General features: G+C 48.7%; 1 protein-coding gene across 2 annotated transcripts in view; it reads right to left on the bottom strand.

The window, feature by feature from the left end:
* GLRX3 (glutaredoxin 3) overlaps nt 1-16,387 on the bottom strand; it is a 32,769-nt gene extending 16,382 nt beyond the window's left edge. Inside the window, exons 1-2 of one of the 2 annotated variants that reach the window (XR_012487221.1) lie at nt 16,190-16,387; nt 13,747-13,855 (exon numbers count right to left, since the gene is read on the bottom strand). Coding sequence is in view for 1 of the 2 variants with exons in the window: in XM_074297193.1 (XP_074153294.1) it covers nt 13,747-13,855; nt 16,190-16,341 (261 nt within the window). In the remaining variant the exon portion in view is untranslated. The remainder of the gene's footprint in view (nt 1-13,746; nt 13,856-16,189) is intronic. The other variant, XM_074297193.1, reaches the window with a different exon arrangement.
* Between the last annotated feature and the right edge of the window lie 2,096 nt (nt 16,388-18,483).

Below are 18,483 nucleotides of genomic sequence, written 5' to 3'. Positions count from 1 at the left end.
AATATACACTTTTCCCCCCCAAGAATCTGACATTTCCAGGGGACTGAAAATACTATTTTTATCTAAATCTTTGATTATATTTCTTTTAACAAACCTTGACTATATAATAGAGAAAGAAGAGTAATTTATCTTTTGTTTGTCCCTTTCACCTTGCACACTCCTGGGTTTTCTGACTCTTCTCTTCTTATTGTCTATTTGCGAGGCAACATTTGCGAGCCCCTTCTCTGGGCAACTTCATACTTCTAATAATCCAAATCCCAATATGAAAATTCTATCAACTTGACACCGCCAATTTCAGTTGACTAATTACTGGAACTCTAAAAGGGCAGACTGCAGAAGCACTAAAGGATGGCAAAAATGGCTGTTCCCAAAGAGCTTGTGCTTGGGGAAATTCGGACAACCTTCGCTGTATACCAGTCTTGCTTTTGCCCACTTCAGGAGAACAAGGAGTGGCTTCTCCCTCTACACTGCCATTTTTCCTCCATCCCTTTCATGGAAACTAAAAAGAATGACAAGATGCCACCCAAATGGTTTCCTTCAGCAAAGAGGCGACCCTCGCTCCTTGATGAACAATCATCACACTCAGTTAAAAGGTATGAGTGATTTACAATGAAGAGGCCTTTCTTCATCTGAAAAGGCAGTCTCTGATGCAGTCCAAAATTAGTCAGCACAACTACTAAAGAGACTGCAGGAAAACAGACCCGGCTTCGCTATTGGTGATGTGGATTGGTGCTGTTAAGTCTGCAAAAAAGCTGGAACTCTGCCCCCAAAACTACTAAAATGTATATATCCCTTGACCTAGCAATACCATTACTGGTGTACACACCAACAGAACCATACAACGGCTCCCCCCCCCAAAAAAAAAAATTATAGCAGTTTGGTTTTGGTTTTTCCTAAACAGAGAAACAGAAACCAAGAAGGTCCTCAAGCAGACAGTGAATAAGATAATGAACTTATAGAACATACATACAACAGAATATGATTAAACCACAAAATAAGAATGGGATGATGGAAAAGAAATTTGGACTTGTATGACCTAATGCAAACTGAAGCAAGCAAAGTCAGGGAAAAAAAAGAGACAGTGCTAACATCAAGACTAACAATCAACTTTGAAATACTTAAAGCAGCATGGTCCATGCAAGTTTCAACCATGAGCCTGATGGTCCACTTTGGCTCCACATACAGAAGGAAAGACATTTTTGGACCTGGCAAAGACTTGATCTGTTTTGCTTGACAATGTCCATTTGCTACAAGGACTGTGGTCTTCTCTTTTTACTGAGAGGCCTCGAGGTAAAGGGTGCTAGCAACAGGATGGAGAAGACAAGAGTGAGTGAAGAAGCGTTTTTTAAAATGCAGAGAGACAAGGAAGCTTAAAAGAAAGAAGATGCGAGGTGAAAATCTTTGAAAGCAACTGGCTGTTATTTATTCCAAGCTTTTTTACTAAACAGTTTTGCCTTTCCCCTCTAATCTCTTTGTGTCCCTCTCTTTGGTTTTCTCTAAATTCAGAATTTAAAAATCACTCTCAGCACACTGAGACATCCAAATGGTGTGGTGGATGGATGAAGCTGGGGATGGGGTCAGGAGAGCCTGAATTCAAATGTGGCAGGAGAGACAGGCCCCTGGGCAGGCGCCTTCCCCCTCCGACTCAGTTTTCTCTCAGTCTCATTCTCCTAAGGTCCCTTAGCAATGAATCTATAATTTCCAGACATGAGGAAGGTCACATCCAAATAAAGATTCATCTTTCAGAACAGGTACCAATAAACTGATTAGCTTCCAAGTGCTTTTTATGGCAGGACGAACAGACCAAGTCAAACATATTCTCATGCATTCATGACAAAGTGATTCACGCAAATTCCACTCGGGCACTAAAGGCAACAGGGAGAGACTGCCCTACGGTTACACCAGTGCCTAACTTTATGCCTCCACGGCCTAGAAACCCACTGGGGGGCCACAAAGACTGACTCGGAGACTCTTTCAAAGAGCTTTAAACATTGTATCTTGATTGACTTGCTGAGTTTCCAATGTAATCTAATTTCTGTACCCTCTTTGTTCCACCGTTTCCTTGGAAAGCTTGCTAGGTTAAATAATGAAGAGTGATCCCTTCGACACGAATAAAATATAAAGAATCAAGGCTTTCGCACAAATGACAATCCACTAATTTTCTATTGTTGAAATGATCCCCCCCTTTAAGAGAGTACCTTTATTTGGAAATCATTGCAGTATCATGGAGATTTCATTTCTAACTTTCTAAAAATTAGACCTTTTTTTATTTTCATTTTTCTTATACATTTTCCTTTGTATTGTTTCTATATCATAAATAATGGAAGCTAAAATAAAGTTTTTAAAATAGTCACATAGTCAAAAAAACAATCTGCCTCCCATTTAAAAATATAAAAGAAAAAGAAGAGCAATGAGGAAATGCCCCCAATTCACTTCACCTTAAGAAGGTAACATTCTGCAGCAAGAAGCTCCTCTGCATCCCCTTAGAATGCGGCAAATGTGTCCAAAAAGAAACATTTAAAAATAAAATCAATGATGTTGAAAGCATCGCTTTCAATGCCCAGGTTACCAAAATTCATTAAAACACCAAGGATATCTACTAATCAATAATTACAAATACTTTTGCCTAGTTCAAAAATAGTAAAAAATTTTTTAATTTTTCATTGAATTAAACCTGAACTGTACTGAGTAAATATTTGTTTACAATCTCTTTTGCCAAAACATTTCCTTATTTAACAAGGTTTCAATAATGAAAACCCTTCAAAAAATAATTAATTCCAAGAAAGCTTTAGGTTACTTATCACAATTGCTTTCTTACTGTAATTGTTTAAAAAAATAAAATAAAATTCCATTGTGGTAGGCGAACAATAATTATATGGGAAAACCTAAAGCTAGAAACTAAATAAAAACAAAAGTAGACATCAAATAGCCTACTATAAAGCTAGAATGCGACATGATGGTGGCTTATTTCTATATGAAATGTGATAAGTTTTTAAGTCTCTTCTTTACGACCTTCTGCTTTCTCCAAGAGGACCTATCCAAGAGGGGTTTCCCAGAACCCCACCCTAAGACGGAGCCTGGGACACCTGTGTCTGACAAGTGTCTCCTAGTGACAGACATCCATCAAGAAAAAGGCCAGCGGTACCTCCCAAAGAGAAGATTTTTGGAAAAAGTCAAGATTTCTATCTCAAACTACAAGCCACAAAGGGAACTGAGGGGACGGTTTTCTTCAGAATACTGACACTCCTGCCTCATCCTCTCTCACCTCCTATGCAATGGGAAGATCAAGGGCATCTCTGGGGCCGCTCCTCCGTTTCTCATCGCTTCTCCCCTCCTCTACCCTGGTAGCCTTCCACCTCACCAGGCTCCTTCTACCTGGCCTACCTCCTCTGATGCCCCACCAAGCATCACTCCCCCATTACTATGTCTCCCGTCTCCTTCCTGCTCCGAGGCCTCCAAACACACACAAATCCACTTCCCATTAAAAAACAAAAACCCACCTTGACACGGCCATAACAAGCCACATCTGCTCTACCAGACTTGGAACTGGACAAACGGTAGGTTCAGATTTCCTTTCAAACACAGCAAAACTACTTCAACTAAAATGGAGATAAAAGAATCACCACCTCACAGAGCTGGGGAAAGGACATGCTAGGACAATGTCTAGGTTCTGCCAGCATTCAAATACCGCACCCCAGCTCGTAATCACTCACCACCCTCGTCCCACGCCCGGCCCCAGGTTACGGCCTACCACCAAGAAAGAGTGGGGTCTAGTCACTGACTGTACGTCCTCATTGCCCACTCCTTTCTAGGTCCCTGCTCTCAAGTTTCTGGGGACAGTGGATAGAGCAGGAGGACCAAGTTCAAATCTGACCTCAGACACACGTGACCCTATCTTTTTAATTTCCTCATCTGTAAAATGAGCGGGGGAAAAAGATAGGCATGGTCCTTAACAGCCAGGGTTTGCCCTAAGTGCAAAAGCCCCCATAGCTGTGAATCATAACACACTTGAAGGAAATGCAGCACAGCCTTTATTGACGTAGATGTTGCTTGTGAATTAGGAAAGAAAGAAGGGGGAAGCAGGAGGGAAGGGGAGCGAGGTCGGAGACTGCACCTGCCTCTCCGTCTCCTTGGATGGTTATCATCCTCTCACGTGAAGGGCTCTGTTCTGCTGGTCAGAGGGAGGGCCCCAGCAGCCACTAGCTCCCGGGAACCCCTCTCTATTCTCTTTGCCAAGAAAACCCCAAATGAGGGAAGAGTCAAACATGAATAAAATGGCTCAGGTTTCTGCTCCGTCAATTCTACTGAAATTGTTCCTCTGAACAGTGCTTGGTCCTCTGGTCTTCCTGCCATCTCTCCACCGCTCAGTGCTCAGGCTTGTGGCTAGATCCTGCATTCTCCTCTTTCAAAGGATCCCAGAGATGACGGGAGCTCAGGGCGTCTGGGCCGGCTCAACTCACAACCAGGATCCCTTCTGCCCTCCCCCCCCTCACGCTCAGTCGCCTTCTGGGCCAGTGCAGGCCACTTCTCAGTATTAAATGGTCTCTCCTGACAGCCAGTCTCCATTGACCCCTCTGCAACTTCCTCCTACGGTTCCTGGTTCAGTTAACCAGAAGGGAACCAAACAAGAAAAGTGCCTCCTGTGAGCAGAGCCCTTTGTCTCCCTTTCCCTGTACCTTCAGTCCTTTGCACATACAGTAACTGTGCTAATAACTGCCTGCTGACCGCCCATCTGCTCTGGGGCAGCCCCAACAAGGCCAGTTCCTCCCAGGCCTCCTATGGGCTGCCTAAGCCCTGTTCACATGTGGAGGCCGGAACATCCCACCGTGCAGGGAGGGGCTGCAGAGGCCAGGTGACCTTCCAGCCTGACTCAGGAAGAGGATTTCTTAAAGCCAAGAGTCAAGCTTCCCTCTTGATCTCCACCATGTTGCCTCCCCCTTCCTGACTTGACCTCATAGCCATTCCCCTCGCGGGCTGCCTTCTGCTCCACCTCTGGCATTCTCAGTTCCTGGAGCCAAGGCCAAACCAAACAGCTCTGCCCCTGACCCGAGGGCGCTGACATCCAGCCCATCTCTCCATCTTCTTTACCATCTCAGCAGAAAAACCCAGTTGGACATCCAGTAAAACTCTAGGGAAACTGCGCCCAAACATACCCGGCACGGAGAACAGAAATGACGCTTAGAGAACAACACTTCTGCTCCCTTACTCCCTTAATCAGTTCAAGATTTGACAAGGAAGTGAAAGCAAACCGGCCACTTCCAGTTGATGGAGCCAACTGGAAATTTTTGAAATTAGATTTTTTAAAAGGTCAGCCAGAATGGCCTCTGACAATCCTGGAGCAGTCCCTCTCCCCCCAAGAGCTCTGCTTTACATGCTTCTGCCTGAGAAGGTTCCCCTCCCGGGTGCAGTCCTAGGGCCCTCTCCCCACTTCTCCCGGGCTAGAAGCACAAGCTCCTCAAACTGGAAAATCCGGTGGCCCAGTCCCGAGCTCCTTCAGGAGCTCTAGGGCCGTTTGGCTCATGTGCTGCTAGACAACTTGAACTACATGCTGGCAGCTCTCAACAAGTCCAAAAGTCCCTGCAGCATCTCCCCTCCATGTGACCCCACCTTCATAGCTCCCTTTTCCCCAGGGAGGCCCTTAGTCCCCCAGCAAACACCCAGTGGGCATCCCAGCAAGGACCGAGCCCTGCTAAAGCTGCCTCTGCATCACCTCTTGGGGAACAGAAAGACTGTCTATAAGGACCAGATTGAGGTTTTATGCCACAAGGAAGATTAGCCTCGTGCTGGCTGGAGCCAGAGCACAGCACTGGGGCACAAGTCACAGGGAAAGGCCTTACGATGCGTGCAAGGGGAGCAGGCTGCCTTGAAGAGTGGAGAAAAAGCTCAGGAGGACTCAGTGACCAAGCAGGTGCTGCTTTCGAAGAGCCACAAAGTCTGTCCTTGCTTCCCTGCCCTTGGGCACAGGCCCGCAGACACAGAGGGCAGGCGGCTGCTTCTCGGCAGAGCTCATCCACCAGCCTGTACAGTGGCATCCTGCCTTCATCTCTCCCCTCTTGAGCCTGGCCCTTCCCGTCATCAAAAGAGCCCTCCGAAGAGAAAGATCTGAAGCCACTTTTTCATGACTATAGATAGCTTTCATTTCTCCATCTGGAAAGTGCTTGTTCCTATCCTACGGCTCACCGTTCCTTACAGCACAACAGTACAGAATGACTGGGGTCAGGAGCCACTTTACTTTGATCTTGAACCCTCTGGCACCTGGCACAGCACAGGGCACCTACAAGGCACCTCTCAATGTTTGTTGTACTGAACGCGGAGTCAGGTGTGCCGGAGTCCGGAGGCACTTTTCTCTACCTCTCATTATGTGTACTACAAGTAGAACCAGGAGGTAAAACATCATCCTGGATCTCTCGGAGTGTCTGTAGTTGTGCTACCCATGAGCCAGGGACGGCTATGAGAACCGAGCGCAACGCGAGAGGTTCCATTCATCCGGCGGTGTATTTGCAGATACATCCGACTCTCTCCCTGACCGTGTCTCTCTGAAATCAAGGGACAAAAAGCCTGTGGCAGTCCCAGCATCACCCCTAAAATAGTGCTAGCTGTGATTTATTGGCTTTCAGCTTTGAATGTGAGACAGCAGCTCTCTTAACTGGGGCCAACATGTAGTCGTTTTACGCCTGGTCATGGCAAGCCATTTTCTTGCCACCTTGATGCAGTAACAGGACAGGCTCCAATCCACTTTCCCAACATACCCTTCACTCCTTTTCTATTTTAATACAGACACTGACAGCCAGAATGAGCACCACACAGAGCTATTCCATACAAAACATTTTCCCTGAAACTTGTAATATTATAAATCACTTAAAAAAACAAAAGATTATTTTCTATAAGAAATGATCGACAGGATGATTTCAGAAAGGTTTGGAGAGACTTACATGAACGAATGCTAAGTGAAGGAAAAGAACCAAGAGAACATCGTGCGCAATAACAAGATTATGTGATGATCAATTCTGATGGACATGGCTCCTTTGAACAACAAGGTGATTCAAGCCAATTTCAATAGACTTGTGCACCCAGGGAGAGAGCTATCAGGACTGAATGTGGATCCACTCATAGTATTCTCACCTTTTTTGTTGCTTTTTTTTTTCTTATTTTTTCTTTTTGATCTGCTTTTTCTTGTGCAGCATGATAAATATGGAAATGTTTAGAAGAAGTACACATGTTTAACCTGTACTGGATTCCTTGCTATCAAGGGGAGGGGAATGGGGGGGGGGAAGGGAGGAAGAAAATTTGGAACAGGAGGTTTTTGCAAGAGTGCATGTTGAACACTACCTTTATATGCATTTTGAAAATCAAAAGCTGTTACTAAAAAAAGACTATAAATTACTTAGATGAAAAATAATCATTTAAGACTGTATCTAGGGGCAGCTAGATGGTGTAGTGGATAGAGCACAGGCCTTGAAGTCAGGAGGACCTGAGTTCAAATCTAGCCTCAGCTAACTGTGTGACCCTGTGCAAGTCACTTAACCCCAATTGCCTCAGAAAAAAAAAAAAAAAAAAAGACTATATCTAAAGCCAACATTACGATGGTCCTATGCCTATGGGGAGCCAAAAGGACCTTCCTCTATATCCCTTGAACAGTCTGTGCTATCATAAGATGACTAAGACAACTAAAAACAAAATGCCAATTCCTGTCCCTCCAAGAGTCTTCCTGCTACCACGATCAAAACTGAGGTCAAAGTCAAGAATCACTAAGACCTGTGGGGGCTAAAACCTCAGGAGGACTTTTTTGAACAAGTCAAATCTGGGAGGATCATTTTCTCTCCTAAAAACAACCAGCTTCTTACTATGGGGAACCCAAACTGGAGGAGAGAGAGGAAAAGAAAAAGGGAAGAGGAAAGAGATTTCTCTCCCTCTCTATCCCTGGGGGAACTAAAAAAAAAAGTACTAAAAAAAAACCATAGTGTCCATGAAACCAGATCCTAAAACTAAACCTGGCATGAATCTCTCCTGTGCAACCAGAACTACTGCAATGGCCCTTTACAATTTCTCCTCCACCGACCTGGTCCCCACACCCTCACCAAAAAATCTGCTCACGTCTCCCAAACGGGCAAGGAAGCGAGCACATGCACAACCACAAATCCCCATCTGCGCCTCAGTCGCCCCGACACTCCTGTTTTGAGTGACATCCCCATGAAGACTGAGAAAGCCATGAAAACAAAGGGTCTCTAGGTCATCACATACCAGGTCACTTCTGAGCTGATGGGCAGAACACAAGCAGGCCCACCATGCGCCCCTTTTGGCTACATTCAACCTGGTGGTCTCGGGTCATTAATTGTCCATCTCCTTCCCTTCCAGTTCAGAACTCTGCTGAGCAAATGTGCAAAATGAAGCTACTGACTTCAGATACTGGTGGGCTTTCCTCCTTGACTCCATGTCCGGGCCCCAGTCCAAATCATGCTTTTTGTATCCAGAAGAGGGATTTTACTATAAAGAGAATTCACCTGCTGCCAAGACCCATCAGCCTGTGCTGTGCAACCTCAAGCCTTCCAGAGCTGCTCCCAAGTCAGAGCCATGAACCCCATCTTGCCAGTTCTATGGCTCTCTGTTAACTGTCCAAAGATTCCTCTAGCTCAGCCTTGTGAAAGCTGTGTGCCCTGGCGAACAGCAAATCAATATTTTAAGTGCTGATTTGGCTCTTGGGATTCCATCTTCTCTCTTTTGAAATGCCCAATTTCGGTTATCAGCAGACCAACAAGCCACAGGCAGAGACGCTCCACATCCTGGAAAGAAAGCTGTGCCTGGCCTTCCTATCCACCCCTGGACATCACATCGCAGGCACACACCTGGAACCAACCCTGACGATTCAGCTGGCACGTGGCTGCCTAAAGTATCCAACTTCAAGGCCTTTCTTTAACTACAATGGCTCTAACAGATGCCCCTTTTCCCAATGACATTCATGACCCGGGACATAGGATGATGTATCATCTTCAGAGCAGTCAGAACCATGACCATCTATAGGAAGGGCCTTGCAACTAACCTTCTGATGGCCATTCTCTTGCCGTAACACATTCTTCCACCCTTCTGATCCAGGTTGGGATCCTCTTCTGCTCTTAAGGCAGGAAGATCCATTCTAATGTCAGAGCAACAAGAGTGACCCTTTCCCTCCACTGAGTTTCACAGGTGCCAAATCATTTTACTTATGTTTTCTCTATTGATTTTTGCAGCCATCCTTATGAGGAGTTAGGGGAAAGATGATTGATATTTTACAAATGAGAAAACTCAGGACGTGCTAGAGGGTGGAGCTCTTGGTTTGGGCTTCCAAACAAATAACAAAACATTACAAAGAATGAAAAAATACAACAGAGTGTAAAACATCTCATAAGAAAAATGACAGATGTGAAGAACAGATTGTGAAGAGAAAATATAAGAATTGGACTGCCTGAAAGTTGTGACCAAAAAAAAAAAAAAAAAAAAAAAAAAAGAACCTAGACCCAAAAGAGCAAAAAATAATCCCAGAAAATTGTCCTGGAGTGATAGAACATGAGGAGAAAGTAGAAATAGAAAAAAATTCATTGATCACCACCTCACCTAGAACATAGGAAAATTATTCCCAAATTTCAAAAAAAAATTTGCAAGAAACAAGACAAAAACAATTTAAATATGCTGGGGCTACGATTAGAATTGTGCCAGGCTTATCAGCAGCCACAATAAAAGATCACGAGTCCTGGAATCATGCCGTACAGACTTTTGACCTGCAGCCAAAAATGCCATATCCAGCAAAATTATCTATAATACTGAATGAGAAAACTCACTTTGGAGTTTTACCCAAGCTCACCCCACTGTGGAGCAGAGTAGATTATGGTCCATTCTACTCTGCAATGTTGCCATTCACAAGGACTGAAGAAAATGTCAAGCCTTTTGTGTCAGCATAGGAAGGAGTCATTTATTTAAACTTGAAATGAAGGTTTGATTTGTTTTTTACTAAGAATACGAAATATAGGCCAAAATCATTCAAATATTTTAAGAATTTAAAAGTGCTTTAGTAATAAAAAATAAAGTATTTCAGAGTATTTGGTAATAGATGTGTCTGAGAAAGGTGCTATGGTGAAGTCAGTAGAAAAAGCCATGAACACCCAAATAAGCTTTAGCAAGACTCACTATCTTCCCTGGACCTCAGTTACCACATCCCGAAGGGAATGCAAAGTGGCTTGTTTATCACCTCATTTTAGCATCTTGCTTTTCTGTAGCATTAGGCCAGAGCATTACAAGCAGGAATAAATGCAACTGCAGTCAAAGCAAAAAGAAATAAAATGAAAGGGACGGACTAGATAGTCTCTAAGGTCCTTTCCAGCTCAATGACCCTTCTTTCCTTCTTTCTTTTTTTTGCTTGAGGCAATTGGGGTTAAGTGACTTACCCAGAGTCACACAGCTAGGTCAGATTTGAACTCACATTCTCCTGACTTCAGAGTTAGTGCTCTATCCACAGTGCCACCTTGCTGCCCCTCAATGACTCTTCTGAGGTATATTGTAAGCATCTGAATGAAAGGTGCTATCATGTCATTTCCCATTAATCCTCCAAAATGAACAGAGGATATGGTCTAATTAAAATAAGATTTATCTTTTCAAAATCTAACATATGAGGTATCTATCAACTGGGGAATAGATGAACAAGTTGTGGTCTATGATTGTGAGGAAACTTTAGAGTCCCTCACAATTTATATGTACATTGCTGTAAGAAATATGTCTATATTTAGCAATCTATGTGTAAATTGCTATAAGAAATGATAAGCGGGATTTCAGGAAAACCAGAAGAATGCTGTACACATAACAGCAAGCTTGTAACGATGATCAACTGTGAAAAACTTAGCTCTCCTCAGCAACACAATCATCTAAGACAATTCTAAAGGATCCGCAATGAAAAATGCCATCCTCTGGACTGAGTGCAGCATGGCTAATTTCTATATTATATGGAAATATGTTTTGGATGAGCTAACTCACGTAACTGATATCAAATTCCTCTTCTTCTCAAGGAGAGAGAAGAATCAGGAGAAACAGAGGGAATTTGGAACTCTAAATTTTAACAATGAATGTTTATTCATTATTAAAATTTAGAGTTCCAAATTTATTTTTACATGTAATAAATTGTATAATATATTACATATTATAATATATATTATATTGGATTTGATTACATATAATATAATAATAAAATAAATGTAAAAAATAAATTTTACATGTAATTAACAAATATTTCACAGGATAAACATAAATAAATTGAAAAAATTGAAAAAAAAAATCAATCCACATAAAGCAAAATATATTGCTAGTTATTTAAAATACTACTTTTGGGGCAGCTAGGTGGCACAGGGGATAGAGTACCAGGCCGGAAGTCAGGAGGACCTGAGTTCAAATCTGGTCTCAGAAACTAACACTTCCTAGCTGTGTGACCCTGGGCAAGTCACTTAACCCCAATTGCCTCAGCAAAAATAAATAAATAGATAGATAGATAAAAATAAAATAAAATACTCCTTTATCATTTATTACAAAATGAACTTGCTTCAAGTCCACCAAAAAACTTTTAGAATAAAAATAAAAAATAGGAGCGCCTAATCCAAAGACAGGCTCAAACCTGGCTCTGTTACTAAGTGACGTTCGACAAATCACTCAGCATGTGCGGGCCTCAGCCTTCTTATGTAAGAAGAGAAGGCTGGACGAGAGTCCCGGAGGATTCTAATGCGTTATTTACGAATGTGTGACACTGTAGTACAGCAAATGAAGCTATCACTGCCCTTCCCAAAAGATCACACTAAGCTTGACTCCTGCATGTTATAAGCTAGATGCCCTCAGAATCCCAAAAAAATCTCAAAAAGAGAGAATTGTTTTCAAATGGCCTGCAGTAGCTAAAATGTTTAATTTTGCTTACACAGCCCCTCAGTCTGGGAAATGCAAGTTCTCCCTCCAATACACTACCTTTCATTTCACTGTCCCAGAACATCCAACACAATACAACATCCAATACAAGCTCAAATACAAGATCAAATACAAGCTCAGCACATTCAATGAGCTACCTAATTCCACGAAGGCTATAATTTGTCCTTGAGAACTCCCCCCCAAAAACCAAGGGATTAAGGCAAATGGAGAATTTTGGGAAAGTAGTGAATCACGAAAGGATTTCCCAATCCACTCTAGGTGTCTTCACTCAAGTCCCGGCAGCCCAAGCCAGGCCCCAACTGCTGCCAGGTTCTCTTATCAGGAGCTCAGGTGACAGAAATGAAAAGAAAGCCTTCCCAAAGCCCGAAAGCACCTCACCAACTTCAAACCTTACAGCCAGGGTGAGCAACCACTGAGCAGGTAATTCTGTCTTCACTCTAAATAAATCATGGGGCAAGCAGCCAGTTACTTAAACCAGTAACACGATTCCCATCAAAACTGACTTAGAACAATTACCTTTATCTTGATTAATCCCAGGATTGAAACAATTAATCATTAATCTCACTTGTAATCATGATCTTTTAGCACGAGCTAAACAAGCAGTTATAATGTTGCACCTTCTAGTATTATATCAGGCACTGCAAGTCCCGTTATCTTTCATTCCTGTTTTCCATATTCCTGTCGTAATTTTTCAAAGCTCACAGCTCTAAAACTGTGGCGTCAAGTGTAGATTTGTATCAGCTGCAGAGCTCAGTTTGTTCTTCAGAAAAAGCGATGCATATATATGTACACACGCATGTTGTATATAATCCATATATTGCCTGTTTGCATGCACAAAATGGAAATCAGATAGGTGAGTGTATGTATGCGTGTGTGTGAGTGTGTGTGTGAATGAGTGTGTGTGTGTGTGTGAATGTGTGGTTGTGTGTGAGTGTGAGTGTGTGTGAATGTGTGAGTGTGAGTGTGTGTGAGTGTGAATGAGTGTGTGTGTTTGAAAGAGTGTGTGTGTGCAAATGTGAGAGTGTGTATGTGTGAGTGTGTGTGAGTGTGAGTGTGTGGTTATGTGTGAATGTGTGTGAGTGTGTGGTTGTGTGTGAGTGTGTGTGAATGTGTGTGTGTGTGAATACAAACATTAACTTTGTGCCAGACTGTGCTAAACACTGGGTTTACAAAAAGTGGCAAAAACAGTCCTGTCCCCAAGGAGTTCACAATCGAATAGGGGAGACAATAGGCAAATAAAGCAAGGTCTGCATTGGCTGAATGAGAGAGAATTAGTGGCGGGAAAGCACCGCAATTAAGAAGGGTTAAGGAAGGCTTCCGGCAGAAGGTAGGATTTTAGCTGGGATTTCAAGGAAGCCACAGAGCGCAGTGGTCAGAGAAGAGAGAGAGAGCATTGCAGGCAGTTGGGGAGTAAAGTCTAAGAAGCCTAAAAAGGGAAAGGGGGAAAGGCTATGAAGGCCTTTGATACTGGAGGGGGAAAAGGGAGGGGTGGGTTAGTATGTGAGGAGTTGTGAGGGGGGTAGAGGGTGGGAGTACAGGGGGGGGGTGCACATGAACTCTATACATGAAAATAGCTAAAAGCGTCTAATCCCTCCCGCTCTATTTGGAACGTCTTGGAATGCTTTTGCATTTCTCCCCACTGAATCCCAGAACCAAGTGTTGCCGGCTCTCTACTTGGGCTGGGCCTCAAAATGGGGAGTGGGGTCTCTAAGTGCTTCGAAGCTAGCAACACACGAACAGTTACATTTTTTTTATAAAGCCAAATGCTTGAGGAAAAACGAATTCAGAGTTGGAACTCTCCCAAAGGCGCCCCACCTTCACAAATGCCACTTGGGGGTTCTCCTTGGCCAATTCCGCCATGACGTCATTCATCTGTGTGCACTGGGGAGCCCATGGGGCCCAGAAGTGGATGACAACCAGGGACCTGGAAACCAAAATGGAGATTTTTAAAACAGGCATTAAAATGGTTTTTAAAGCTATACTTCTCCAAATGCAGCCGTGTCACTCCCCGAGCAGTTATTAAGCCCACGCTGACCCGGGAACATAAAGACAAAAGCGAGTTCCAGTACAACTGGGGGGGGGGAGGGTGGCAGGGTTGGGGGGAAGGGGGAGGAAGAGAACAAACAATTCTGTGCTGAAGTGCAGAAGTCCCAGAAAATGTTGGAGGAGCCCCGGGGCCGGAAGGTGTTTCAGGCTTCTTGGGGAAGGTGGGTCTGGCACCTATTTGAAGGGAGCCAGGGAGGCCAGGAAGGGGGGAGAGGATTCCAGGGCGGGAGGCGGCCAGACAAGAGATCAAGTCTCTGGCTCCAAAAGGCCAAAGTCACTGCAAGGCAAAGGAATAGAGAGGGTAAGGGGGGGGGGGGCGCCCGGATGGGAGCAGGGAGTCAGGTGACCCAGGCCTCAGAGTCTCTATTTGATGCTGGAGGTAAGTGATGGGAAGCCATTTAATGAGGAGGGAACTTTAAGAAGGTTAAGGACAAGCCAAGAAGAGCCTGGCCTGGGGCAGGGGCCTGGGGCAAACAGACCAACCCAAGGCCAGAAAGTCTCCCAGTCTAGGAGATCTTCGGTCCAGAGGGAGGAGACTCAGGAGGATCCTCCAGACCCTGGGGCACCGGGGCCCCACCCTGTTCTCCTGCCCCCAGAACAGAGGCTGCCTGGGCCTCCAGGGCCCTAGGGGAAAAGGGGTCAAAGAAGGCTCTGGAATCCTGGTAAGTAGCCAGAGAAGCAGAGAAAGAGGGCCGGTGAGTCCTGGGAGGCTCCGTCCCCGGGTGGCCAAGCCCGCCACCCAGAAGTGACCAGAGGCCCCCTGAAGGTCAGAGTCCCCAGGGAGCCTGGAGGCCAGTGCTGGGCGAGGACCCCCCCAGGCGGGTGAGCCAGTGGAAACCCCAAGACGCACATTCGCCACAATCGAGAAACTTTCCAAAAGAAGCCCCGAATCCAGCGCTTAAAGAGCAAGCGCAGCCTCCCATATCCCCCCCGGAAGGGGGCTCCCAAAGGGGTGAAGGATGCTCCCCTCTGAGCGGGGAGTGGGGGCTCCACCGCCGGCTCACCGGCCTCAGGCTCCTCAGCTTAAAAAGAGGGGATGGACCAGGGGCTTCCAAAGCCCTGCAAGTTCTCCGCCATCGCTGGCTGTTTAAAGCCGGTAATATAATTTGGAAGGAAGTCGGTAATATAATAGAGAACGGATTCCATCCAAACGCTGGGAGCTGGACACTTGGTCCCCAAAGCAGAGACACCGCGGGGGACGCAAGCGGCTCTCGGCCTCCACCTCTCCCAAGGGTCCCCGGCTGGAAACCCCCGAAAAGCCGGATCGGAAAGGGAGGGGAGAAGCAGGGGGAGACTGCTCAGGCGGCGGGAGCCAGTCCCAGGCCCGGTGGCTCCCGAGGCTGAAGGGCCCCTGGGGAGCAGAGCACCGGGCGCCCCTGGAGGGCCTCTGGGGGCGCTGGCCGAGCTCCTGGCCTTCGGGGTGACGGGGGCGCCCCCGGGCTCCTTAGCCAGCCGGCTTCTCCCCTCCGCCGGGACCTGGGGCGCCTCCCCCGTTAGCTCAGGGCTGCCCGGGAGCGGGTGCCGCCTATGCCCACAGGCCGGGCACTGGGCCCAGGGAGTCTCTGGAAGTTCCGCGGACACGCGGGGAAGGTGAGAGCAGAACCTGGGGGGGGGGAGCCCCGGGACAAAAACGAAGGGGTCTCGGCCCTCGCCCATCCAGAGCCGGACACTGCGGGGCTGCGGGGGGAAGGGCTATGCCCCAGGCCCCGGCTCCCCACACGGGGGCTCCAGCCTCAGTTTCCTCATCTGTAAAACGAGGGGACGGACGCCCCACCCCAACTTCTTCGGAGAATAACTCCGCGCCCCCCAAGTTCGACCTGCCCCGGCCCACCGGCCTCGATGAGCCGCTTCACCCCACAGGGGCCGAGCAAAGAAAGCAGGGCGCTGCGGGCCCGGGGCCTGAGCCGCCGGCGTAGGTAGTGAGCTGCCCGTCCGCGCAGCCTCCGGTCAGGCCTCGGACCGGCCCGCCCGGGGTCCTACCTTTAACACCCCGCGGGCACCGAGGCCCGAAGGGGGAGGGGCCGGCCTCAGGAAGTAGTGAGCTCCCCGTCAGGCCACGCTTCGGCCGGGCCTGGAGGACCGCACGCTGGGGGCGCATTCCAAAGGCCGGGCCTCGGGTGCCCTGCCCCGGTTTTCGGGCTCTCGGAGCCCCCGCCCCCTCCTCGGGGCCTCAGTTTCCCCCTCTGTGGAATGGGGCCCCGGCCGGCCGTACCTGGCCCGGAGACGCAGCAGCTCATCGAACTGCTCGCGGGACGTGACCTCCAGCAAAGCGCCGGGCTGGGTCCCGGCTTCGGGCCCCGGCCCGGGCCCCGCTCCGACCCCCGCCGCCACCTCGGCTCCCGCCGCCGCCGCCCCGGACGCCATGCTGCCCACCGCCCGCGCGCCCCTACACCGCCGCCGTCAGGCAGGAGCAATAGAGCGTAGTCCGCGGCTCCGCCTCCGACCAGGAGGCCGCGACGAGCGCCGAGCGCCGAGCTACGACTGCGCAAGCGGGAAGGCAGGCGCCAGAAGCGCGAGAGCGCTGAAGCAGACAACCCCAGAGACCACGCCCCCCGGCCCAGCCGACGCTGACATTGGATAACCTAGAGGTAAAGACAGACAAGACTCCGCCTCTTCCGCCTTCAAGACCCGCACGGCCCTCCAGCTCCAGGAAAGGCCCTGATTGGGTCTCGGAGGTGGAACTAGAGGAAGGAAAAGAAGGTAGATCAAGAGGTCGGGAGAGGCCACGCCCCTCCCCTCCGTCCCTCCTTCAGGCTCCAGATGAGGCTGTGATTGGGCCACCTAGAGGCAAAAGGGGAGGAGTTTGCCTCGTTCGACCCTGGAAGGGATATAAGGACTGCAGACTGAGAGGTCAAAGGGAGAAAGGGAAGTCAAAGGAGGCACCGCCCCAACCCCTTCCACCCTGCCCCTCCCCTCCGGATTCTGATTATTCTGGCGCAGGCGCAGAGGAGCCGTGGGAGAGTAGTCCCTAAGACTAAATACCCTTCTCTGTTGGGTTCCGAACCCCGGGTTCGAGAGCCCGGAAAGAGCTTTCCTGAGGAGGAATCGAGGGAGGCAGGAGGGAGACCGGCGCTGCCTGGACAGGCGCCCGCCCACTGTACAGATGCACCAGTCAAGGCTGGGCCACGGAAGTGACTTCACGGGGTCCGTGACCCGGGATGTCCTCCGACCCAATCCCTTTTTTACACTTGAGGAAACAGGCTTCTGGAACCCAGTTCCTCCCTCCCCCCCACCACGGGTCACGAGTAGCCGGGCTGCCCTAGTGTCCCCCCAGCCCCTGCCAGGGACCCGCTGCAGTCACCCCCAAGATCCTTAAAGGTCATCCGGCGACCAGCAGGGGACCCCTTGGTTAGTGGGGGGGGGGGGGAGAGGGGCGGGTCCTGCGGCTTCTCCAGATACTTTGTAGCGGCCAGAGGAAGGAAACTGACCAGCTTCGTTCTGGGAGGGCTCCTGGGGACGCGAAGCGAGGTTGGCCGCTCCAAGAGGAATTGGGGCAATTCTGGCCTTGGAGAGCCCGGTGGTACTGGGGAGCGGGAGCGGGGAGGGGGTCCCGGGAGCTTCCGAGGCTGGGCGCGCCCTCCAGAGCCTCCCCCCCAGCGCGGGGTGTCTGTTGTGTTCTGTCCCCAGGCACATCTCACAGAAGGAACAGAGGAAGGCAGGGTTTGGGGAGGGGGACATGAGTCAGCCTGTGGTGAAATGAAAAAGAAAACACAGAAGGCCAGGGAGGGGGGGGGGGGCGGCGCACAGGGGGCTGGGGCGGCAGCCAAAGAAAATCAGGACGGTCCCTGCTGGGGGGTGGGGGGTGCAGAAGGACCCGCCCTCAGGCTGCGCACTCAGGATCATTGGCCCCCTCAGCCTCAGGCTGGGAGAGCGGCCTTTCTGCCCGCCTTTGTGGCACGGGGTCTAGCCCGGGGGTACCACGAGTCCGGGACCCCACCCTGTGTGCCCCCCCCCATGCATCTGTCCTGTGTAAAGGCAGCTCCCTCTGGCACAGGGGCCCTCGGGGGCCTGGAACGACCAAGGACTCCCTGCAGGCCCCGGGAATGGGGGGGCTGCGGGCTTTGTTCCAGATCCAGGCCGGCTTCCCATTCGAATTCTGCCCATCACACCTGGTGCCAGGGGCAGGCCCATCGTCCTCTGGACCTTAGCTTCCTCCCTGGATCTCCGGGGCCCTCCCTGTTCTAAACAGGGTCTGACTGGTGTCAGCAGGAAGAGCTTCCAGGCCACCGTACCGGGGGCACCACATGGGTCGCTTCAAAGGCCTTTCCCCGGGTCCCCTCTAGGTTACAAGCGTTTCAGAGTTCCCACGTTTCAGGGGCAGCAGTGAGGGGGGCATTCCCTCTGACAGTGAAGCGCACCACCGACCCCAGCCTCCTCATCGGCACAAACCTTGTTTTGGGGTCGCTCAGATGTTCTTCAGTCATGTCTGACTCTCCGTGCCCGGAGGTTTTCCTGGCAAATATACTGAAGGGCTTGCCATTTCCTTCTCCAGCCTATTTTACAGAT

This window comes from Sminthopsis crassicaudata, chromosome 2, assembly GCF_048593235.1.
Source record: "Sminthopsis crassicaudata isolate SCR6 chromosome 2, ASM4859323v1, whole genome shotgun sequence".
Taxonomy (NCBI): Eukaryota; Metazoa; Chordata; class Mammalia; order Dasyuromorphia; family Dasyuridae; genus Sminthopsis; species Sminthopsis crassicaudata.
Note: the sequence above shows the minus strand (reverse complement) of the source record. Positions and strands in the feature narration are given on the sequence as shown.